Raw genomic sequence first — 24484 nt, forward strand, 5'->3', positions numbered from 1 at the left:
ATTCATCAGATAGTCTTTAACTCGATGTATTAAGGATTTGATGGAAAAAAACCGTGCATTTCAGCCAATTGGCTGCCAAATGTTTTTACTGAAGTTGTGTTGTGCAACGAATAAACCATTCATTCATTCATTCATTCATTCATTCATTCATTCATTCAACGTATAAAGGACTTGTATATTTTTTCTAGAACCTGACGGGATAATTTGAATTTTAAAACACTAAATAATTGGACACTTTTAGAGGCTTTGGTGACAATGCTTTCAATGTGTTGATGCCAAGACATATTGGAGCTAAAAGTAACCCCAATATGCTTGTGACTAGAAACTGACTTTATCATGGTTTTATTAAGAAAAAGAGGGGGATGGACCGGATAAATTCTTTTGGAGGTAAAGCACATTTCTTCAGTTTTAGCAGGGTTTAGTTCCATTAACCAATTGGTGGACCATAAATGAATCTTTTCCAAATCTGAATTAAGCGAAAGTGCGTCGTTAATTGGGTTATCAATAACTTGGAGCAGAGAGCTATCATCAGCAAATAGCATAGGCTGGGAGGCAAGTCCTTCAACAATATCGTTAATGTAAACTAAAAAAAGTAAGGGGCCCAGAATAGAACCCTGGGGGACGCCGGCAGAAATGCCGCACCAGTTTGACGACTGGCCGTCGATAACGACACGTTGAAATCGATTTTGGAGGTAACTATATAACCAATTTATAAGCCGCCGAATCTGTGATGGGCTCCGAGCAGGGAGACTCCACAGAAGAAACCGACAGCGACCAAAGTGGTTCCGAGAGTGATACAGGGACAGATGTGTCCTCCGGGACGGTATCATCTGATGATAGTGAACACACCGGCTACGACAGCGGCTACCACAGCGGTGACAGGAGGAGTGGACACTCTATCGAGACTGGACCATCGCACTACCTCACCAGCCAAGCGATGTTCCTCAACGTGTCATCAAACAGACGAAGCGTGCTGGCAAAAAGTTTTATCTAATAGAGTTCGCTGCATTGCCTCGTTACAGTAATGAGATTGTACACAGCAAGAACTGGGTGCCAGAACAGACATTGATGAAAAAATATTGTTACCTCGTCCTGAAGTAATGTGTGTGTGTGTGTAAACAAAATAACTCATGAACGGTTGAGTGGATTGGTTTCATACTTGGTGTGTTGGTAGTGTGTGATGAAAGCTGGAAATGATTAGATTTTGGGCCCCCTAGCGGCTCCCCTTGGTACTGCAGCGCAACTTCCGGTTTTGCTATCTTGGTGTTCTGAACATGCTATGGTCACGATTTTTTTACAAAGATAGCTTGGGCAAAGATGTTCATAATGATATGCATTTTATGCAAATGAGGACTTAATTTGCATTATCAATGAGGGAATTGTATAATTCCATTGTTTGCAATAGCTGGACTTCAATAAATGTAACACTTGTAAATTGTGATAGGTGGAATATAAGCAGATACCAAATATGGTAATGAGGAACTTATTTGCATAATTTATGTAAAAATTGCAAAACGACTTTATGATTAATGATGGGAATTTTGTTATTGTGACATGTGTACCTTAGTCAATGATGAACAACACCATGCAAAAATTACAAAAAGCCCGATAAAAACGACAACAACAAAAAAAATAGCTGGAACTTATCCTCTGCTTGGAGAGTAACCACTAAAATCAGAATAGCACAGACCATGGAGGGAAGACCAGACCCCCCAGGGAGGAGTGATCATGAATACAGTAACAGTAAATGTTTGAAAAAGTTAGACATGCCAAGACTGCAATGTTTTGAATATTTCATGTGGAAAATTTGGTTTCAAAATGCAATCTGTAAATCTTCTTACAAATGTAACCTCATGTACTAAAGAACAAATGTGAATTTTTAGAAATTCCACAAAGGAATTCACACGTACAGTACCAAGGGATCTATGTGTCATACAGAAGTTTGCAAGTTTGGGTAGGCTATAGAAAGATAACATTAATGACCCACCTGTTCCTCGGTGTATATGGTCCTTTTCTATAACCACCTCATAAATAGACTGGTTAGAGGTGGTTATACCAGGCGTTATGACACCATATACACCTCGAGGGGGGTCGTTAACCCTTTATCAACCACTGGAGGTACAAAGTCTAATGTCACCACCAATTAGAGGGATTTATGATTAGCTGGTGACAAAGGAAGGGTGATGCCTTTTAAAGAAAATGGCATAACGTTACATGTAATTGCAGAATCTGGAACATAATTGTCTTTTTGTTTAGATACTTTTTAGATCTGTTAAATTTTGTTAGCTTCAGCTAATCTAATCTAGATGAAACCACAGATATGGTAAACTAGAGCAGTCAACATCTCAGCACACTAATGGAAATAGCTGTATATCATATTACACTTCACTCATGTATATTTTGCCACAGACTTCATGCTGCATGTACAATGTACATGTAAAAGTATTGATTGAAAACATGATTTTCTGACTCCTGTCTTGGTCTCCTGTTCTGGCCAGATTACAAAGACATTGCAGCAAGCTATCTCTGAGAACAAGAAGAAGCGGGAAGGTCTAACGCAAATCTGCAACTCAATATTGGAGTTTGTTGACTCCATGGAGGATGATGACAAACAAAAGATGGAAGAATTGTTTGGTCAAGATCTCGAGCTCCAAGTGATCTTGGAAAATGTGCGGACATTTCTACAGAACGACGACTGCCCCATCTTAGTTGTAGGTGAGTAATTAACAACTTTAGGGGGGAACCCAACTCCAGAAACTTGTGTTCTGTCTCTTTGTGTTTTCTTTTTTCTTGATAAAAAACTAATGATATGTATTGTATTAATTTGGCACATTGAGTTTGGACTAGGTGTCATTATCATTATAACGTTTTACACATCTGGGCTTTTTCTGATAACCCCTGAGTATCCTGATGTCACTGCATCCAAATGTATTGATGATGTTCATGTATCTATAGGAGAGACTTCTTCAGGGAAAAGTACCCTTCTCAACTTGCTGCTAGGGGAGGGCATCTTACCAGTATCCAATTTGGCCTGTACATCTACCCTGTGCTACATCAGGTATGGTGAAGTAAAGAGGGCAACGGTCTACCTGAAAACTACAGCTAAAGCTACAGCAACAGCTAGCACCAGCCAGCACACAATGGATTTCAAAGATGAAGACAAGGCAAAGGAGAAACTTGCTTCCTACCTGCGCAGTTGGGAAAGAAAAGATACAACTGAAGATTCAACTGAAGATTCAACTGAAGAAACAACTGAAGAAACAACTGAAGAAACAACTGAAGATACAACTGAAGAAACAACTGAAGAAACAACTGAAGAAACAACTGAAGAAACAACTGAAGATACAACTGAAGAAACAACTGAAGAAACAACTGAAGATACAACTGAAGAAACAACTGAAGAAACAACTGAAGAAACAACTGAAGATACAACTGAAGAAACAACTGAAGATACAACTGAAGAAACAACTGAAGAAACAACTGAAGATACAACTGAAGAAACAACTGAAGTCCAAAAAGTGATCATAGAGTGGCCTGTTGAAGCTCTTACGGTCCGACTGAGTGCTTTTAATGCTTTCCTGTCATCATTGCTGTAATGTTATTCCCTGAATATTTCATCTGCTTGGTAATCATCAATGGATAGGGAAGTTTTTCACACAGCCATAATCATTCTTACCTTGCACTGTGTCGGTAGTATGTCAAACCAGAGCTGTAATATACATGTGGGTCCCAGGCACTGAAGAATGATCAGTATTGTTCTGAGCTAGGACTGCTGACACACTGAAAAGTAAGTATAATTGTGGCTGTGATAGAATTACACTAAATTAAATCCAGATGTTCTCATATGGATGCCAAGTTGCATTTTTTAAAATCCTTTTCAATATGCTATAATTAGTATTACATTACAATAACCTGCATATACCTATAGCTAAGCAATATTGCTTGCACACTTTGATATATAAACTATTTTTCAGGGTGGGATATGTCTGGTTGATGGCCCTGGTATCAAGGAAACTGAAGAGATGGATGAAGTTGTGGCGGGTGCCTTATCATCCACCTGTGCCTTCATCTATGTGATCAACAGTGCCATTCCCATGAAAAAGGCTTCAAAGTTAGTAAGAGGCGGTAGCATGGAGCATGGAGATGGGGTTTGTACAGTGACTTGTCATCTCCATGAATTAATGCTAGTTCACCTTTATCCGAGGGTAACCTATATCCGTTGTTTGTAAGAAATAAAGAGTATTTAGGGATATGAAGTAAACTAAAGGTGGTTTCAAATAGGAACATTTTGAAAATATTGCAAATTTGAAACCACAGTCCGCAGACTTAATGCTCCTAAATGTGCTGTTTTAAAGACAACGGATAAAGGTCACCCCACGGATAAAGGTGAACTGGCGTTATATAGTTTTGCTGAGTGTGCGTGCGTGCGTGCGTGCGTGCCAGTGTGTAGTTCCGGCACAGTATCTACAGAACATATTCAATTTGATTAAGATGTTTTGTACAGTGGTAGGTGCTGTTGGCTTTTGTATTTGTGTTTTGCACTAAGTCAAGATCCTCTTGATGGATTGTTATGGAATTTTGTATGTTTGTTGGTATTGACATATAAACATGACACTCATTTAGACACTTATTCAGACAAAGACAATCTAGGGCCCCAAATCAGCTTTTTCAGCTGCAGGTACCGCAGCATTATAGGCTAGCATGTAACAAGAATTTTATGATCCTAAAAGTCATCATAATTGTAGCAACAAAATCTATGGCCATAAAATGATGATGATTGTCCACTGTTGTTGATTGTACAGCTTTTGCGGATTTTGTAGGTGAATTTCAAAGTGTGAATAGAGTCCATTCCAAGTCACCATGAGGGGTTTTAGGTGATATTTGTAATTAGTCTGAATTATTTTGAATAAAAGAATATCTGAATATAAAGAGTCACAATAATTAAATTCTTTTAAAAAAATTGCCCATTGAACCATTTACAAAAAATGGTAGAAAATGGTAAATAATGGTAGAATGCTGTTATCATTATTTAGAAACCATTAGAAGTATCCAATTCCACACCATGAATATTTACAAAGTTTTACAAGACCATTTACAAAGTTTTACAAGACCAGAGAAATATTTATAAAGTTGAAACAGTGTTAAAAAAAAATTTCTGAAGTATCAAATGTCCCAGACATAGAATGACAAAACTTTAAAATTAATTCTAAACAATGGCAACAAACATTCGCACAGTGTCTTGGAATGGACTCTAGTTCCTTCATGGCCAGAGATTTCCCCACTAAAAGAGGCCAATATTACACCGGAGTCAAACACCCAAGATAAACAATCCATGGTCTTTACATATACAAAATCATTTGATCAGTATTGATTTTCCATCTTCAGCTTTCCTATCTGCTGACGTTGTGCCAGAACCACAAACGGGGAAAGGTGTTTGACCTGGAATCCACCATGTTCGTCTGCAACAAGTGGGACGTTGTTGACCAGAATGAGCGAGCAGTGGTGAAGAAAGACTACTTAAAGAAACTTAAGGACCACTTCCCAGAGCTGAGAGATGATCAAGTGTTCTTTCTCTCATGTAAACAGGTACTACTCATCTTACAGGGTACATACAAAATGTAAATGCTTTGTTTTGTACTTTGTAATTGGAAGGAGACTCAGAGCATACAAACTTGCAATTGCAATAATATTACACTTCCATAATCCCTCTGTGCAATCCTAGCTCACAATTCTTATATTTGGTTGTGATCATGACAGGATTGGCAAATGATAAAAAAGTGCATAAAAGACATAATAACACTAAGAAATGTGGTCTTTTGGGTAACATAGAGTCATTCAAGTAATTTAATCTTAAAATTTTAATGTCTGCCCTCCGGTCCAAATACTTATGTGTACTCATATGTATTCAAATATGTGTACTCATCTAATGTGACTTATCTTTATTATTTGCAGGCTGTTGGTCCAACAGGAAAGCTATCTCCAGAGTTCGACAGGCTGCTGGACGGGTTGGACAAGCTGCTTCCACAGAGTCTGCAGCACAAACTGGAGCTGCAGTATCAGTGAGTTAATCATGATATTCAAACTGAAAGTGTACTTTTACCTTTAAAATTAATGGATCAGATATAAAATGTTGAGTGAGATTCATTCAGTCTGAAACTGTCTCACATTACCTCCTACACTGTCCCCTGTACTGTGATCTCCGCCATAACCTCACATCCACCGTCCAACACCTCTTACAACAACAACCTACCGTGCCCCTCCTACTCCAGGGATCCACAGCTCATAACCTCTCCACAAACAAACAAGTGTCCGATGCACTACATTCTTACATTGTATCAACTAAAAGACTCCAGCTGCGCCAACCTTCTACTAATTAACCACTGATAGCTATTTGCTCTGATTTTAATTGTATTATTTTCATTGTATCATTATAATGATGATGATGTTGTATTATTATTATGATGTATTACTATTATTGTATTGTATTATGTATGTGCCTTAATGTGTATGCTGCACAACATCAGCATATTGCTGCCTGGTGCAGCATACTGTATTGTCTAATGTTGCAATTTGAATAAAGTCCAAAGTTCATTCAATCTCTACTAACAGTAATTCTGCAAAACATCACAATACATGAAGATGACAAAGGAGAAATTGGAAATCCAGGGGAATTCAGAATTCCAATCTCGCCTAGGAGGTTCCAGAATTCTCCTAGGACAGATTGGAATTCTATACTACTCACTAGTTAATGCATAATACTTAAATATGTTCTGTATACTACTGAGACTAGTGTGCTGTATACTACTCGTGCAGTGTACATGTTGTATAGCAGTATCTTAATCTACTGCTGAATTTCAACAAGCTAAACAACAATTTTTTTCTGGCAAAACATTTAAGCCAATTTCATATGAAGAAACTGGCAAAAAACAAGGCTAACTGGAAAAAAGAGAACATTGAGTCACTAACTCATAATGGTCGTATGCAAATGTCAGCAATATGTTAATCAGCGACATTTACATACGACCATTATAAGTTAGTGACTTGATACATAAGAGCTCATTTCCCTCCCCCAAGCCAGTTCCAAATTGGATAAATTGACAGAATAAAGTATAAACAGTACTTATTAGCAAGACTATAGGTACTAAAACATAAAGAGACTCACCTAGAATAGTTTGAAATGCAGGCTTATTGTTTATTGACTCCTTTAGTTGTTGACAGCTTATAACTGCAACATCTACTCAACGCTTAACGTATGGCAGAATTGATTGGCTAGTGACAAAGAATGGGTAATGCCTTTCAGATAATATGAAAATAGAGCTACTAATTTTTACATAATTGTCGTTCTGTTTAGATGCATTTGTTATATGTGGCAAAAGTTGTGAAATCATTGAGACTATTTTCCCCAACAATTTCACCTTATCTGGATTTCTCCTGGTAGAATCAACAATTGTCTTCAAGTTGGTAGAATTCCAATCTTTGCTAGGAGACATAATGGAATTCCAATCTCCACTATTACGAGAATTCTGAATTCCCCTGGATTCCAATCTCCCCTGTGACATAAACAATGATTGATTGTTACCATCATGATGTGACCTGTACTTAGCCCACTGTGGGGCAAAAATGTGCAATAAAGGTCTTCATTCATTCATTGAATTGATTTCATTGAGACCGTCTGGCCATAATGCCGGTGCAATGTGCTCTGTCATCACTGAACAGTAAATGAGGCCATTTAACAAACTACATATGGTAATACCAGAGTATGTCTAAGACAAAATTACAACAAATCCCCAAAAAACAACATGATTTCAGTGAATAGGTATTGTAAATGTTACAAAGACTATCATGTATTTTTCCACCATTCATCATTATGACAATGTCATTTGGAAGTGAGTAACTCATTAAAAGTAACAACTTCAAGCAGCAAAGGATTCATTTATTCTGCTCTTAGGCCACACCAATTCTACTTGTTGTTTCTCGGATTATTTTCAGAAAAAAATTGGGTCGGTCGGTCGGTCGAAAAAAAAAAAAAACTTTTCAAAAAGTCGGGGGTAGGAAAGATCGAACAAGAAAACCTAAACTTTCAACATTTAGGGGGTCCCTGGTAGCAAAGTCCAAAGTTTGAAGAAGAATGATAAATGTACCGTCCAAAATAGGCACGTACAGCTACTGGTATTTGAGGCCCATAGTTAATGTGAGAAAGGAGAGGCAGTGAAATTTTGTCAACACGAGGTGTGGACATCTATTTGAATTTTTTTTTTCAAATCGGAAAAAATAGGGTCGGTAAATCCGAGAAACAACAAATGAAATTGGCATGGCCTTAAAATAGAATAATCTCATTTTAACAGGCATGTGGGAGTTGTGCTGCAGAAGGCAAGGCAGTACATCAGGCTGAAACTGCATTGTGCTTTTAATAATGGAACAAAGGAAGAAAGACAGGAGGCAAAGGAAAAAGCAAAGAGTCGCCTTGAAAAGTTCAATCAGATTGCAGAGCAAGTCAAAAGGACTCAAGGCGAAATGTTGAAAGCTGCCAGGAGGGAAGCTGAGGGCCTTCTCAGGGTGTTCTTTCAGGATGAGTCTGTCAAGGACAGTGTCTTGAGCAAGATAATGCATTCAGATGACTTCCAAGAGGTGGACAATAGTGAGGTATGTTCCACAGGGCTGATAACAGCCATTGCTGATGAGATTGAGTCACAGCTGGAGAATAACCCAAGAGCCTCAGCCTTCAACCAGTGCATCCATGATGCGGACATCCGACTCAAGGAAGAGTTCAAGACAAAGTTTGGTGCCTTGTTGAAACAGCAAGACAATGTGATTGATGAAGTGCTGAACCTCCCACCCAAGCACTCAAAACTTAAGCGTCTCAGGAAGTTTTTCAATGACATCATCTTCCGAGCTGCAAGTGTCTTTTCTTCGGAACCCTACATGTCTGCGCTGGACAGGATCATTGACCACGGTTATGCCATCGGGGCTCTGCTGAACTTAGCCATGAAGGGAACTCTACTAAAGATGGCAGAAAGTCCAGACAACAGGGACAAATACATCAGTCACTTTGTCAACCAGGTCTTTGGTGCAATGGTAAAGGATATAGCCCTCAAGACAGTCGTGATAAAACACTTCGAAGGACTTATCGATTTTCACAACTCATGCAAAGATGCTGTCCCCAAGCTTCAACGTCGTGTTCAGAAACTCATCCAAGACGCTGCATCAGAGAAAAGAAGTAAAGAAAAAATAAAGAAAATCTATGAACCAAAATCTCAAGAGGTTTGCCGACTGGCTGAGGTCTTTTATGACTTCTACATCAACAACATCAAGAAACACGAGTTTGACATGACGAATCTATCCCATTGCTGTAACAGTTTTCAGAATGCTGGATCATACGGACATGTGCACAAAGTGGAAGTCAGCAAAGATGGAGTCACGTTCACGGCAGCTGTAAAGATCCTACACCGTGAGACTACAGTGACTGAAGACTTTGTTCGAGAAGCAGAAAACCTCAGGTGATAACATATAAATTTAAATGTTTTTATGCCCTTGTCTTAAAAGACTTGTTTTAGGTCCATATATTAAGACCAACATCTCCAATTAGGATTTAGGGTTTTATCAAATCAAATTAGCTTCACGTTAATTTATCAATGTGTTGGGGAATAATTCAGTTAACAATGAAGGATATCCTATGACCAACACAAAGACTTGGACCTCCCAAATGTTTGTACTGTGCAACAACTGACGGTCTTCATTTCCTTCACAGTAGAAAATTTTTGGGAAGTCCAAGTCTTATGTTGGCATTGGCGATAAAATACCCTTCATCTTTTAATGAATTCTGTCAACACAATTAAACTTGAAGCAATTTTTTACTTCAGAGGTACAAGAATTGGATTTCAAAAAGTAAATGATACCCTTATCAGAGGCATGTAGTTGATTGATCTTTATTTGGCTTTTTCAAGGGCTGCCAAATGACATAATATTAGCAAAAATGAATGGGCAGATCTTGAACCTAGACCTCAGGACAAACCCTGTTTGCAAATGATGTTCTCATAGTAAATATGATATAACAACTGCATACTCTGACATAATATTCAACGTTGGTTTCAGGGAGCTGGGAGGACAGCACATTGTCAAATACTATGGAACAGTGTTTGGCAAAGACAAAGCAGGAAAGCAGACCCTGGGGTTGGTGATGGAGTACTGCCCGAGCACACTTGAGGCAAAGATTGAGTAAGCTGGCCAGCAAACCTTATTATGTTTCCAATGGAAATTATCTTGTTTTCCTTGTGCCTTTTGGCCTGTTCTTGTCCATCCAATGAAAAGAGAGTAGTAGACTAGCTTTCTGATTGCACATTCAAAAAGGGTGGGATCAAAATCAAGTTTGTTTGTGCCAAGATTTTTTACTTTTACTTGTGATTTCTGCCTGTCAGGATGTTTGCCATTAGTGCAGTAGTCTCTGGTACATGTATATATAAATTACATCTGATGTCATTTCTATTTCCCAGAGAAAAAAGCCCAGCCTGGTGGGGTTCTGACCCAGAGAAGCAGGCAGCAGCCTTCAGCTACACCCAGAACCTGGCAGTACAGCTGTGTGAGGGGCTCAAGCACATCCATGGTGAAGGGTACATCCACAGGGACCTCAAACTCAGCAATGTTCTGGTATGTTTGTTTGCAGAATATTGAGACTAGTTTTGAGCTGAGTTTTAATGCATTTACCTTATCACTGTCATGGGACTTTCAAAATGAAATCTAAAAAGATTTAAAAATGTACAATGTCATGAACATCATTGTGCACAGATCAGGTCAACTGATCTCTCAAAGTAACAAGGATTCAATGTACCCATTAGTGGAAGACTAAATTCCTGGTGATGATGTTGAAACTGCAACTTCAAATATGTTGATTCCATTGATCCTTTTATTCAGGTAACAGAAAAAGGAGTGGTCAAACTTGCTGATCTCGGAAGTACAAAGCGAGAAAGGAACTACGCACAGTCTCTGGAAGGGACCCCCCTCTATACGGCACCTGAAGTAAAGGCACAGAAGAAGTACGACAAGAGTGCAGACATCTACAGCCTGGGCCTCATCCTGCTAGAGATGTGGTACGGACGGACCATATACTGCAAGGTATGTGTTTGCTTTCCACGTCTGTTTAGGAATATCTGGATTTGCCAGATTGCTGGTAGTTTCCTAGAAAAGTAATCAGATTTGAATGGTTGGTCAACTGAAATATTCCAAACCTTTTTGAATTTCTGCAGGAAGAGCCGGGCTACGACTCACAGTTGCAAAAGGCCCTGCCACTCAACGTCGGCAAAAAACTTCCGCTGCCATCATGGGATGGAGGAGCGCCCCCCATCCTTGAGTGGCGGAAGCTCATCAACGACTGTCTGAGGAGGAACCCAGGCCTTCGTCCCACAGCAGAAAACTGCAGGGACAGGATAGCGGGGATGTCACTGCTAGAGGTTGGGATATCAGTGTAGGCACATTATGAACATATTGCCAGATGGTGTTTTTGAAATTCTGAGGTTGTATTACACTGGCTAAGGCCAGCTTTATATTGAGAACTGTCACGTGATGCTTTGCTACAGTGACGGCTATCTTTAGACACATATTCAGAAGCATAGTGGGCCGCTCATGGCGCAAAATACTACTATTGCATGCAAATCAAAATGCCACATACCTAAATACCATTGATTTTTTAAATGGTTACTACCTGCATTTTCCTTTGTGTTAATGTTAACCGTTATGTGTTAACCTTCAACCATAGCCAGTATAAAGCTCGCCTAAGAAATGTAATCAGAGGTACAAAAAATGTAAACAAGCATCATTGTATTAATTATTAGACATAATCTTTGGAGTGGAGTACTTGCTAGCTACATCTTCAATGCTACAGTGTGTACATTGATTGTGCTTAATATGTGCCTAAGGTGAAATAATCAGAATGTTACATACCTGTTATCAATGATGTCATCTGCATAATGTAGGTGTGGATATCCTCATCTGCCCTTTGTACATACTGCAATTGCAAATGATGCATTCACATGCTGGTTACCTCTTTCTAGCTTGAAGTCCAGTTTAGATAGCGGATGCAGTCTGAAAGCTTCTCACCAAGCAACTTCAGAATTCTAGTCATGTATAACAGTTAAATTCTCTGTATCCAATAAGTCTTGTTACATTTAGTCCACTTCCTCTGAGAGAGAATACTATGTTTGGGATAGCAATTGTTAGCGGTGATGCCTAGCTGAAGAGTGGAATAGAACCTGAGTCAGACCCTGATGTGACATACAGTCACCTAATTGTTCAGTGATAATTCAACAAAGTGTTATTGAGAAACTACATGTAATTATGTAGGGTTTAAGTCATACAATTGCTACACAGCAAATTGTGGCATATCATATGAATAAAAAGGTGCGAAGGGAAAAATATTGTCTGTGGTTGTAGACTTCTTTAGCACATACTACTGGTAGTACATACTACAATTATGTCTCTTTTCACATCTGCTTGTATCTTTGTCAAGATATTTCAATGGATATTTCTGAACTTTGGTCCAATATAAGCAGCAAAGCATCATACCTCTGTAAACCCATGTTAACCTCTAAGTATTGAAGCTATGACCAATTAATTAACAAAATATGTCAACTCATTATGCAATTTAACCAGTACTGATTAGTAATACTGTCTTTGTCATAAAAAAAAAAAAACTAAAAAAAACTACAGAGGCAACTAATGGAAACAAATTGCACATACACTCTTGGATTTTCCAGCTGTATTTATTCTGAATTATTCACGTACATCGCTGACATCAAATTTACTGAACAAGACTTCTCCATAATAATAGTACACAAAAACATGTCATAATAATAACTCTGCATCAAGCAGTAGATAATCCACCATAAATTTCACAGAAAATGGTTGATAATAATCATATTACGCTTCCTTGGGTATCAAAATACCAAAACTGCTGATTTTCTACTCACTGTTCTATTCTTCCATCGTCATGGAAACAGCCGACCACGCCCCTAACTGGTTAGCAGCCATGTTGGATTCACAAAGCATGCTGGTTACTAACAGGTGGCCACCATATTGGGAAGTTCAGAAGGTCAAGGACAAGTGCAGGTCAAGGGCAACATACCTCATGAGGGAGTCAAAGTTTTCATTAATTTTTACCAAGAAATGTTGTAGAAAATGCAATTTTGCATTAAGCTAGAAAAACTGTAGATTTGGCGAAATTTGTCCATTTTAATACTAAGGAAATTAAGGTCACGTAATGATCATATGATTGGACCCTAAAACTTTCCCATCTTGGTTTGGTCCATGCAAATACAAGGTTATACACAGCTTCATCTTGTGCCACGTTATATCAGCAGTTTCCAAGACCAGTCATTATGTCGGGTCTGAGCCGGTTCCACTCATTTTTCCATCTTGTCGTTTTCTTATCATTCCTGTGCCTGAAGACATTGTTTCCAAAAGAGTTAACACACAATCCATGTAATAAACTCTCATCATTCAGCTGGCTACCCTAAGACTGATACATAGTCTATGTCACTTTACCATACACATGGACTATATTAGTCTTCAGAACAGTGGACTCGAGGAAAATATCTAAATAACGAACCGAAAACTGTGACAAGAAGTGACTAGATACAAATGCTACGTGGTGCAATTGTACTACAGAAAAAGGCTGCTGAAAGTATGTATAAGTACCAACCAACTACTGTGCTCAAATATGAACAACAAAAACCTTCCAAATAAATCATCTGATGGCAAACATAACATTGAATTTCTTCCAACCACAAAACTGACCACCTCAGCGCTCTTTTAAGCACAGATTTACGTGAAAAATAACTGATAAATATTTCATAAAGTTATCAAACTGGGCAGTCAGCAATGCCTGTGTCACTGTGCTTTGCAACAGTTTTTACACCTAAGTGATCAAACAATAGCAGGATGGCACCAAAAATCAAAACAGATGCCTTCATCTTGCCGATGCCTGCAAGTTTGCAGTGATATCACACAAACACCAGGCACTGTGCTTTGCTGAAGGGGCCACCACAGAGGGGCTTTCACGTCTGTGGCGGTGGATAGAACACAAGGGCAGAGGAAGGTCGGGATGTATTTTAGAAGACTGCAGTGAGAAACACTTGTAAGAGGAGCAAGCTCGGTAAAAAGCACTGTGTTAAAAGAAAAGTTGTTCCCAAAAGGCACTAAGCGACAGTCACAAGCAGCAAGCGTCCAAAAGGCACCTATTCTAAACATTTTCCTGGTGAAATTGTGGAATAGAAGACACACATTTGCTTATTTAGACACAAGCTCCACCTAGAGGACTGAGTCAGAACTGCAGCTTGCAAAGACATTATGTGGCAGCCCAGACGAGTGTTTGATTGGTCACAAATGGTCAGCTGACCTGAATACAACATCAAATTTGGCCTTGAGAAGAAAACATGATTGTCGAGAAACTGTTTCCTGTTGAAAAATGATCTGAAACTTGTAGATTTGGTCACAAAAACAATAACATCGACATAACTTTCTCTCCCTTTGTTCGTAATATTCCATGACACCTGCAGCAGAATCCCCCATACATACCCTCCAACTTAAACAGCGAAAAAAACGTTACAATTCTGGTATGCGAAAAAACAAGACTTTTACAACAGAACTTACGTAGTTATCATTCCTCTGCTAAAGTAGATTCACATGAAACAACTGATAAGGCATCACAAATATTCTTTATAAAGTTCTGCAACTTCTCACAAATACAGTCAGAACAGGTCAGCTGGAATCAGTCTGGGCTGGGAGGTTTTGCTGGTTGTTTTTCTATCTTTAATCCAGTCATGATTTTGTGTAGTAAATGTTTTGATCCCTGAATTAGGTTGATTTTGTGAGTGATGACTTTGATGATTATTGCTTGCACACAAGTTTTGTTTTCATTAATTCTTTAAGTTTATTTTTCTGCGTTGACTTTCCTGAAACTTTAATCCTGCAAATGATCCTGAGTTCGAAGTGACCACGTGTTTATCATTCATAGGAGACACCAAAGCAAGCTGAGGTCTTCATCGCTATACGAAGAATGAACACTGCAGCTAAAGCTTATTGTTTTGCGCCAGTGAAAGAAACAGTTTTGATGCAGCTGATCTTATTCAGCAGAATTTTCCTGAGTTTTCCTGACAGGAATTCCGTCAATCCTGGAATTTTTATGCAGAGCAAATTTACAGCCTTCCTGAATCCATAATGATATGGAAAGAACCAGATTTTTTCAGACTTTCCAGATTTTTTCTTCAAATTTTGCCGGAAATCCGCATCACTTGTCAAGTACACAGTTACAAATACCCTGTTGTACATTTTTAACCAGAAAAAGATCACGATTCACAGTACGATGACCTTGATGAATACTGTGTGACCTTGTCTTCATTTGACCTTCGATAACAATATGAATGACCTTGAACACTTCTATGAGAAGCGGCCATGTTGTTTCCCTCCCAGCCCAGACTGACACATATAAACATGTAGACATAGGAAAATACTTCAGTCTTATGATATGATATTTTTAGGCTCTTCTCGCAGCCTACAATCTTCCCAAAAGGTCTGAACCTGGGTGGAACTTATTCCTATAGAGCACATCCTGACCACCCCCATTTCAGCTATTCATTGGGTCATTCCCCCTTCCAATCATACAAATTTTGGGCACAACCATTACACAATAGGGGTGGCCTACATTAATAGCAACTCTTGGAGCCTCTAGCCTAAAATCATTTTTCCCTAAAACTTGACAGTTAAGTTATTTACTGTTCTTTTCTAAGCACTTTCTCATAAACTCCCGTCCTGTCAATCAAACTCTTCTCAGTCTCTGATTGGACAAGGGTGACCTTTGACACCTTCCCACCTCAGTGGACATTCCAAAAGCCAAAAAAATCAAATATTTCTGTCCAAGACAAGTTAATTTTTCAGAACTTCTCTTAACCCTTGCTTGAGCCATCTGACATGTCAAGGACAGGTCAAAAGTCAGGTCACAGGTCAGTTTTACAGGTCACAGGTCACCTGGCCCAAACCAGATCCTAACAAATGGCTTGTTATATCATGTGCCATGCAGGGCTGCCAACTAAAGGTGGCAGAGAACATTATTTTCATGGCTAAAACATCAGGTGCCTTTTTCAGTATCAAAACCTTTCCTCAATGCCAACTTCCTGACAACTTATCAATGAAAACATCTACAACAGGCATCGAAGTTGCCTCTAATACTTTCCAAAAACATCAAATCTTCCAATTTTGGATCAGAATACAGTCAAGCCTGTACAAGTGACCATTTGGCAAATGCGACCACTTTTTGCTGGTCCCTTACATAATTTTCCCTACCAACATCTGTGTCCTGTAGTATAGACTACATTGTATTGGTCCAAAGTGGTCTTGTTGGGCAGGTTTGACATATACCTTTGATTGTATTGGTCCTGTATGGGCTTCATGTGCAGGTTTGACTGTATACCATACTTCGACTATTTCCTCCCTGTTTCCTGCCCAAACCCCAGTTAACAGTCCTGCAAGTCTGCCCTCCCAGCACCAGCCAAACTAGCCTCTACCTCGGCTATCATACAACACCCCTCCCTCAACATAGCACAACCCAAAAACTTGGTCCATAAAATACCAGCAGCCGTGTCCCCTCCTTCACCAAAGTGGCATCATCCAAACCTCACAACCCCCAGCTAAACGTAGAACCTACCACTTCAGTTACGGGGTGAATCACAAATTGATCAATATGGTACAGAGAATACATGTATCTATCCTGGCATCCCTACAACTGAAGTGGTATTATCCTAAGTATGATCAGCCTGCCTGAATTTCAGACTGTACCATTCCTGACGTGGGGAGGTTCGAGAGGGCACCTGCTGGTGGTTCTATGACCGTCTGAAGAGCCACACGGCGGCGATGACTGTAACTGCAGCGACCACGAAGACTGTGCCCAGCGCCTGGAAACCCTCGTTCAGTGTGTAGCTCAGGACGCCTCTCTGGGGGAACACAAAACATGAAAAATTTCCTTCAAAACTTTTCAATATTTTAGCAGCTAGCAATTTCATTGACAAGGAGTTATAGTTTTCTTTATGAAAATAGAATATTCATACAAATAGATCCCAGAATTAAGTTTGTGCACGATAGATAAAAATTAATTAAAAAACACCCCTGTACATCAAGTGAAACAGTCTAAAATCTGACAACCATGACTGGAACAGCCAACAATTTGGAACAGCCCATTTCATCACCAGGGGGGTATTCACCCATCCGCCGTGCTCGGCTATCACCTGGCTATTTGAGAGACCTGGCTATGAGATATATGTACCAAGACCCCTATTCATCAAGTGGAACAGTCTAAAATCTGACAACCTCGGCAGAATTCTGACAGGATTTGGAAGAGCCCATTTCATCAGCAGGGGGTATTTTGCTATCTCTGTTATATGCTATCTGACCCTTACCTCTTCCCTCACGACCTCAATGAAAAGCAGTCTGCAGGCCGATTTGAGCTTCTCATGAATAAATAAAGTTTCACACAAACAAACAAACAAACAAACAAACTCACCCATCCGCCGTGCTCGGCGATCCACCTGGCTATCCGCTCGGAGACGATGAACTTGACGACATACTTGATGATCTGCCGCACGAAGTCCGGGATTCCCCGCTCGAGCACGTCCACCGCCATCCGATACCCGAAACACAGCAGCGCAACTATCCTGCCCCAGTTGATGCCGTCTCGGAATAACCTACAAACAAAACTTACTGTTAAACTCATGTTACATGGGCACTCGTGTTACACAATCTTTCACAGTAGAGCCACTATCCTGCCCCAGTTGATGCCGTCTCGGAATAACCTACAGGAAGGGGAAACATACGGTAAAATCCACTAGCACTAGCCTGTGTTACACAATCTTTCACAGCAGCGCAACTATCCTGCCCCAGTTGATGCCGTCTCGGAATAACCTGCCAACAAAACTTACTGTTAGATCCCTTTATCAAAGTTTATGTCACATGAGCCTATGCTACATTATCTCTCACAGCAGTGCACCTATTCTGCCCACGTTGATTCGCTCTTGGAATGACCTACATATGGGTGAGGGGTAGCTTGATAAGATCTCACTTATAGTTATAGCAGCCCGCCCAACATCCTACCAGCCTTATAGAAGGGGAAAGTTCCAGCCCTGGACAGCAGAGTTTGTGTTACGCAGACTAGGCCATGAGAAAAACCTGCTGTGAAATCCCTCAATGTTACATGGGCACATCTGTGTCATACATGTCGGTCAGTTCAGTTCATACAGTTTATACCATGCAATCATTCGTTTGAACCTTTGGTTATTATTTTAGAAAACTTTGCTACTATAACAGTTAAACCTGTACTACTGAGCACATTCATACATGGCCAATGTGACCACTTTTAACATACATTAACGTGTCTTTAATGACCAGTCATAGACCATTCATGAGAACTCCGATCAGTAATGCTGGACAGAAACGAGTGGAGACACAGGTGTCACCTCCAAGAGGATGAACTGAACTGAACTGAACATAGACCAGATTTTATATCCGTCCCATGAGTGTTTTTTTTCTTGGTTAGGTTTGATTGTATCTATGAATAGCAGTTAAGCTTGAATATAAATAGGGCTACCACAAAGCATGTGACCTTGACTGACCTTCGAGCGACACCAGCGAATGCCTCGTACGCGGTGGACGGGGTGACTCGCAGCGTCTTGATCATGGCCTTGAACTCGCTCTCGTAGCGGGTCTCGATTTCGTCTCCGATCATCGCCAGCTTCCGCCCAACCTCGCTCTCACGGCTGGGGAACGGCATCATGGGAAATGTCATTCATACACATAGATTCAAAGCAGGGCATGATGGGAAATGTCACAGTTAGATTCAGATCAAAGCATGATGGAAAATGTCACACATAGATTCAACTGTCAGAAAACTTCCTGTACACCATACCGTACATACGTACATATCGCATTACCTGAGCGGGTTGATATCAGGCGTGAGTTCGGGCATGGACGGCGTACACTCCCCGACCTGAGCTTCCCACACCTGTTCATAAACCATACCCGTACATATCACATTACCTGTACGCCATACCGTACATACTGTACATACCGCCATACCATACATACTGTACACACCGTACATATCGTCCTTACCTGAGTGGGTTGATATCCGGCGTGAGTTCTGGCATGGACGGCGTACACTCCCCGACCTGAGCCTCCCGCGCCTGTTCGTACGCCATACCGTACATACCGTACATATCGTCCTTACCTTAGCGGGTTGATATCCGGCGTGAGTTCGGGCATGGACGGCGTACACTCCCCGACTTGAGCCTCCCGCACCTGTTCATAAACCATACCCGTACATACCGACATACCGTACATACTGTATATACCGTACATATCGCATTACCTTAGCGGGTTGATATCAGGCGTGAGTTCGGGCATGGACGGCGTACACTCCCCGACTTGAGCCTCCCGCACCTGTTCATAAACCATACCCGTACATACCGACATACCGTACATACTGTATATACCGTACATATCGCATTACCTTAGCGGGTTGATATCCGGCGTGAGTTCGGGCATGGACGGCGTACACTCCCCGACTTGAGCCTCCCGCACCTGTTCATAAACCATACCCGTACATACCGACATACCGTACATACTGTATATACCGTACATATCGCATTACCTTAGCGGGTTGATATCCGGCGTGAGTTCGGGCATGGACGGCGTACACTCCCCGACCTGAGCCTCCCGCGCCTGTTCCCGCTGGTGTCTCTGGAACAGGAAGTCGCGGACGACGCTCTCCGTCTGCGCCGCTACGTTTTCCTCCGTCTCCTGTGGGGAGCGCACGAGCGGCTCTTCTGCCTGCTGCTGCTCCTCCCCCCGGGAGGCTGCAGGCTGTTGTGTTTGCTGTTCCTCCTCCCTCTGGGGTTCCTCCTCGCCCCCCAGCCCGGGGATGTCTGTCAGGATGTTCTGGTCTGAACCTACGTAGAAAAAATTTACAGGATTTTGGCAATCTTTGTACAGCAGAATTTGGGTACCAGGCTGAATAAAAGTTCTTTAACAAGACCTATGCGGCTCCAGGAGTCATACTAAGGGACGACTGCAGCGTGAAAGATGTTGGTAGCTTGAGGAATGAGTCCTATCTAACATTTGTACAGCAGAATTGTTTGGATTTTTTTCTGTAAGATGTGTACTTGTATCAAAATGCAGTCAAGCTCATCCTAGTACTATAGTAGACAATTTCAGTCTCAGTCTTTCTGTCAAAATCAATTATCATATATTAGTATGTAATTTGTTTTCCCTGATAGGGAAAAATAAAAAGTTTTCTTTCTTCTTTTCAACAGTTTATGTGGCACACTGGTACACCTCGTAACTTGACAATGATGATTAAAAATGCATTCATCATCATTGCTTTTGCCAGTTCTTTCTGCGTACAAAAGTAAAACAAACATATTAATGACGAAATCATCGACAAGAGAACTGGAACCCACCATATAAGAAGTGCCCGGGTGCCGTTGACCCATGCCCATTGCCATGGTGATCTATGTTACCATGGTGATCGAGGTTGCCATGGTGATCCATGATGCCATGGTGATCGGTGTTGCCGTGCTGGTAACCATGGTGAGCGGGGGCATGGTGGTCGGCGGGCGTGGCCACGTGGTGACCGGGGGGGACGATGTGGTGTCCGGTTCCCGGCGCCGGTTCTGTGGCTGGCGGGTCCTTCTTCTCCTCAGACTGTGTCTCAGACATGGCGGGGATTTCTTAAGGTGTTCTGTAGGGAAGGAAGTGAAAGTGAGAAACTTCTTCTCCTCAGACTGTGTCTCAGACATGGCGGGGATTTCTTAAGGTGTTCTGTAGGGAAGGAAGTGAAAGTGAGAAACTTCTTCTCCTCAGACTGTGTCTCAGACATGGCGGGACGTCTTAAGATGTTCTGAAGGAAGGAGGTAAGATTAAGGAACTGTAGCTACATTTGTATAGGTTATCTACTGTTTTTCTCCTCGGACTGTGTCTCAGACATGGCGGGGATTTCTTAAGGTGTTCTGAAGGGAAGAAAGTGAAAGTGAGAATCTTCTTCTCCTCAGATTGTGTCTCAGACATGGTGGGGAAGTCTCAAGACGTTCTGAAGGAAGGAGGTAAGATTAAAGAACTGTAGACATTTGTATAGGTTATCTACTGTTCTTCTCCTCGGACTGTGTCTCAGACATGGCGGGGAAGTCTTAAGACGTTCTGAAGGGAAGAATGTGAAAGTGAGAATCTTCTTCTCTTCAAACCGTGTCTCAGACATGGCAGGGACGTGTTAAGGTGTTCTGAAGGGAAGAAAGTGAAAGTGAGAATCTTCTCCTCAGACTGTGTCTCAGAAATGGCGGGATTTCTTAAGACGTTCTGTACGGAAGAAAGTGAAAGTGAGAATTATCTTCTCCTCAGACTGTGTCTCAGACATGGCGGGGAAGTCTCAAGACGTTCTGAAGGAAGGAGGTAAGATTAAAGAACTGTAGTTATGGGTTATCTACCGTTCTTCTGTGTCTCAGACATGGCGGGATGTCTCAAGACGTTCTGAAGGAAGGAGGTAAGATTAAAGAACTGTAGTTATGGGTTATCTACTGTTCTTCTGTGTCTCAGACATTGTGGGGAAGTCTCAAGACGTTCTAAAGAAAGGAGGTAAGATTAAAGAACTGTAGTTATGGGTTATCTACTGTTCTTCTGTGTCTCAGACATGGTGGGGAAGTCTCAAGACGTTCTGAAGGAAGGAGGTAAGATTAAAGAACAGTAGTTACATTTGTACTGTTCTTCTCTTTCGGGGACACCTTAAGGTGTTCAGAAGGAAGACAATAAGAAAGAACTGAAGTCATGAAAACTTACACCAGTGATCAGAACCACCTTTAGTATATCTGTGACTAGTCTCATCAGGTTGGTACGTCAATGGTTGTGTAAAAGAGTCTCTTTATTCAATATCCTTTATAAGCAAAGACAACTATCTCCACATTTGCCAACATCCTGCAAACTGTAATATTTCCATAACAACCCAGCTGAAGCCATATTTACATCAAACAAACCAATTACTGATACATAATATCCAAATTTACATTTCTGGCCAGAAACTTATTTGTATCCTCATAACTGCAACACTGATACATAAACATTAAACATTAAAGTCTTTGATATAAATTATAACCCAATTTGCTACAATATAGGTTCTGAAGTTCAAGTTCATCCCAGCTGCCCAGGCTTCAGTAAACCCACACGACCTAACGTGACTCACGCAATCATGGTGGTATCGGGTTACACTCATGGGGACAGGTGCAGAAGTTACGCTTCAATTGGAAACAAAATTTTATCTTGACATGAATTTTCATGGTCAAATATCAATCAAAGAGCAAAACATGCGGACAGAAAATGGCAGTTTAAACTGAATACATAAATAATGTATATTCAAGAAAAAAAATTCAATTCATACGTTACTAAAATTCTTGTCAAACAAAACAGTTTGCTAAAAATATCCCAGTTTTGAGCAGAACCTCAGGTAGGATTTCCTGGAAACCAGGCACAACAAAAATGTACCTCCGCAACGGTCCCTGGATAGTTGCAACAAAATGTACCTCCGCAATGGTCCCTGGATATTCATGTAACAAAACTGCACCTCCGCAATGGTCCCTGAACAGTAGTTGTAACAAAGGGAGCCAACATTTGCTCCCAATTTGAATCCAAATTGCTACACAGAATTGTGAACATGATTTTAAAATAGGCTTGTATTGTAATCACCAGTTCTGAAGCTTCATTCAAGGCACTCCACAGTATGTTAGACGGTGTGACAATAACGTTATCACCCTGGGTTCAATGGCCCCCAGCTTACAGTTTGTACTACCCTGACCTTGGCCTCCTGACACCGACACACCTCAGAAATACATTTTTTTGTATCTTCTTCTCAGAACCCATACATATGTATGTTCACATGTCTGTGGTCCTGGGCTACTGTAAATGCAGAAATGTTCGCAGTGGTTTTATGTTCCCGGTTTTCGCGGTGGCCGCTTCACTGCGAACTTAAAACCACTGCGACCATTTTTCCATGGCAGTAAGAGAATACAGTGCATGGTGATACTGCGTAATTAAAACCAACGCGAACACTCCATTTTTACGCTACCATGAAAGTAAATCCCCACAAACTTAAATGCATTTACAGTAACTCGGTAACTGTCTATCTGGAGTCGTAAAATATCCTATGCCTGGACTGGTTAGTAAAACAAACATCAAACCCATTAACCAGATAGCTAATCCATTAACCTGATATTAACCAGACAGCTGACACATTAACCTTACAGCTAACCCATTAACCTGGCAGCTAACTCATTAACCTGGTAGCTAACCCATCATTGTACTTGAAGTTGACAGATCAGAGTCATCGGTAAGTTTTCTACATAATAGAATTTAGCAGAACACTTTGCAAATAATTCTTACTTCTAGTTCTAGTGTTTTCTGAAAACAGAAAAATACTACTTCAAATTCAAGTTCTTTCATGTGGTAGCAGAATTGGTGAGAACCCCTGACTATGCTACCCCTGCCCACAATGTGTGGGTGGTTGCAAACACTGACCTTTGTCTGATCCACACAGAATCAGCTGGCTTTTAATGGATAAGCTGTCCTGATCCCACCTGACAGGTGAAACCTACATGTCTAACAACACTGTTAGAAACACGGACATACAGGACTGGTACCGGCTGACGCACTTTTGTTTGATCAATTATGTGGGAGGTTTTTACGCGAGATTATCAACGAGCGGAGACCCTTTACCAAAGCTTTGGATAATCATATAATATAAAGGTTAGAAGAGTTCGATGACATTACAAAATCAGCATTAAAAAAAAGCTGCAAAAGTTAGGGCTGGTGTCTCTAGGACTCGTCCCTCCGTCCTGTGATGGAAATTTCGTGGAAAACGTTTCCCCGTTTATCCAAAAAATCTGTGAACTTCAACATGAGTTGACAGCATATATTTTGGCAATAAAATCTTACTAATGTCAGGCAGGGTGGACATGTTGACGTCTTCTGACAACAGACAAATTGTTACAATGTACGTTCAATTAAGCACAAACTCTTTCACTTCCAAAAACAAAACTGAAAACAAAGACTGACGGTGAGACCTACATTTACATCATACAGGAGAACTGCTAGAAACAAAGAAAGGTATTTCACACTAACAGCACCAATTTCACAAAAACAGACCTACGTACCTGCTTATGATAATATGATGGTGTTATATTCTCTTATCAATTCTCTAAGTACAGTAACTGGAACGACAAACTGAACCTGAAGTGTTTTGTCTATAATTATGGAAATGTAACAATGCAGGAAACACCCTTGAGTCACATAAACAAACGATGGCCGCCGTGAGTCAACAGAAGTTGTTTACATAAACAATGACATCATCGGGAACTGGCTCTGACTCAAAACATTTCCCCTGAACTACAAGCAGATCCTACGGTGGCAAATT

The 24484-nt window shown here is 40.7% G+C and overlaps 3 protein-coding genes across 3 annotated transcripts in view; 2 read left to right on the forward strand and 1 right to left on the reverse strand.

The window, feature by feature from the left end:
• The window catches only part of LOC118407530, a 6960-nt gene extending 3654 nt beyond the window's left edge, over positions 1–3306 (forward strand). Inside the window, exon 3 of the mRNA XM_035808007.1 lies at positions 2499–3306. Within this exon, the coding sequence (XP_035663900.1) occupies positions 2499–2723 (225 nt within the window). The 3' untranslated portion in view covers positions 2724–3306. The remainder of the gene's footprint in view (positions 1–2498) is intronic.
• Positions 3141–10668, forward strand: LOC118407531. The gene is made up of 7 exons (XM_035808008.1): positions 3141–3551; positions 3975–4148; positions 5386–5586; positions 5953–6059; positions 8346–9497; positions 10093–10215; positions 10491–10668. The coding sequence occupies exons 1-7, from the start codon at positions 3141–3143 to the stop codon at positions 10666–10668; spliced, it is 2346 nt and encodes a 781-aa protein (XP_035663901.1).
• Positions 10669–14067: 3399 nt separating this feature from the next.
• On the reverse strand, positions 14068–20795 carry LOC118407532 (bcl-2 homologous antagonist/killer-like). Its single transcript, XM_035808009.1, has 7 exons — positions 20493–20795; positions 19756–19982; positions 19147–19217; positions 18648–18791; positions 17896–17940; positions 17543–17735; positions 14068–16976 (listed from the first exon to the last, which is right to left on the reverse strand). The coding sequence occupies exons 1-7, from the start codon at positions 20749–20751 to the stop codon at positions 16866–16868; spliced, it is 1050 nt and encodes a 349-aa protein (XP_035663902.1). The 5' UTR covers positions 20752–20795; the 3' UTR covers positions 14068–16865.
• Between the last annotated feature and the right edge of the window lie 3689 nt (positions 20796–24484).

This window comes from Branchiostoma floridae, unplaced genomic scaffold, assembly GCF_000003815.2.
Source record: "Branchiostoma floridae strain S238N-H82 unplaced genomic scaffold, Bfl_VNyyK Sc7u5tJ_1421, whole genome shotgun sequence".
Classification (NCBI taxonomy): Eukaryota; Metazoa; Chordata; class Leptocardii; order Amphioxiformes; family Branchiostomatidae; genus Branchiostoma; species Branchiostoma floridae.

Bases quoted from the DNA above. Each gene is read 5' to 3' on its own strand.
- LOC118407531 (XM_035808008.1), top strand. From the start codon at position 3,141: ATGGATTTCAAAGATGAAGACAAGGCAAAGGAGAAACTTGCTTCCTAC. The intron at 4,149-5,385 runs GTTTGTACAGTG...TTCCATCTTCAG, and splicing joins GCATGGAGCATGGAGATGGG to CTTTCCTATCTGCTGACGTT. The intron at 5,587-5,952 runs GTACTACTCATC...TATTATTTGCAG, and splicing joins TCTTTCTCTCATGTAAACAG to GCTGTTGGTCCAACAGGAAA.
- LOC118407532 (XM_035808009.1), bottom strand. From the start codon at position 20,751: ATGTCTGAGACACAGTCTGAGGAGAAGAAGGACCCGCCAGCCACAGAA. The intron at 18,792-19,146 runs GTAAGGACGATA...GCCGTTCCCCAG, and splicing joins CCGGATATCAACCCACTCAG to CCGTGAGAGCGAGGTTGGGC. The intron at 17,736-17,895 runs GTGAAAGATTGT...TTTAACAGTAAG, and splicing joins GGCAGGATAGTTGCGCTGCT to TTTTGTTTGTAGGTTATTCC.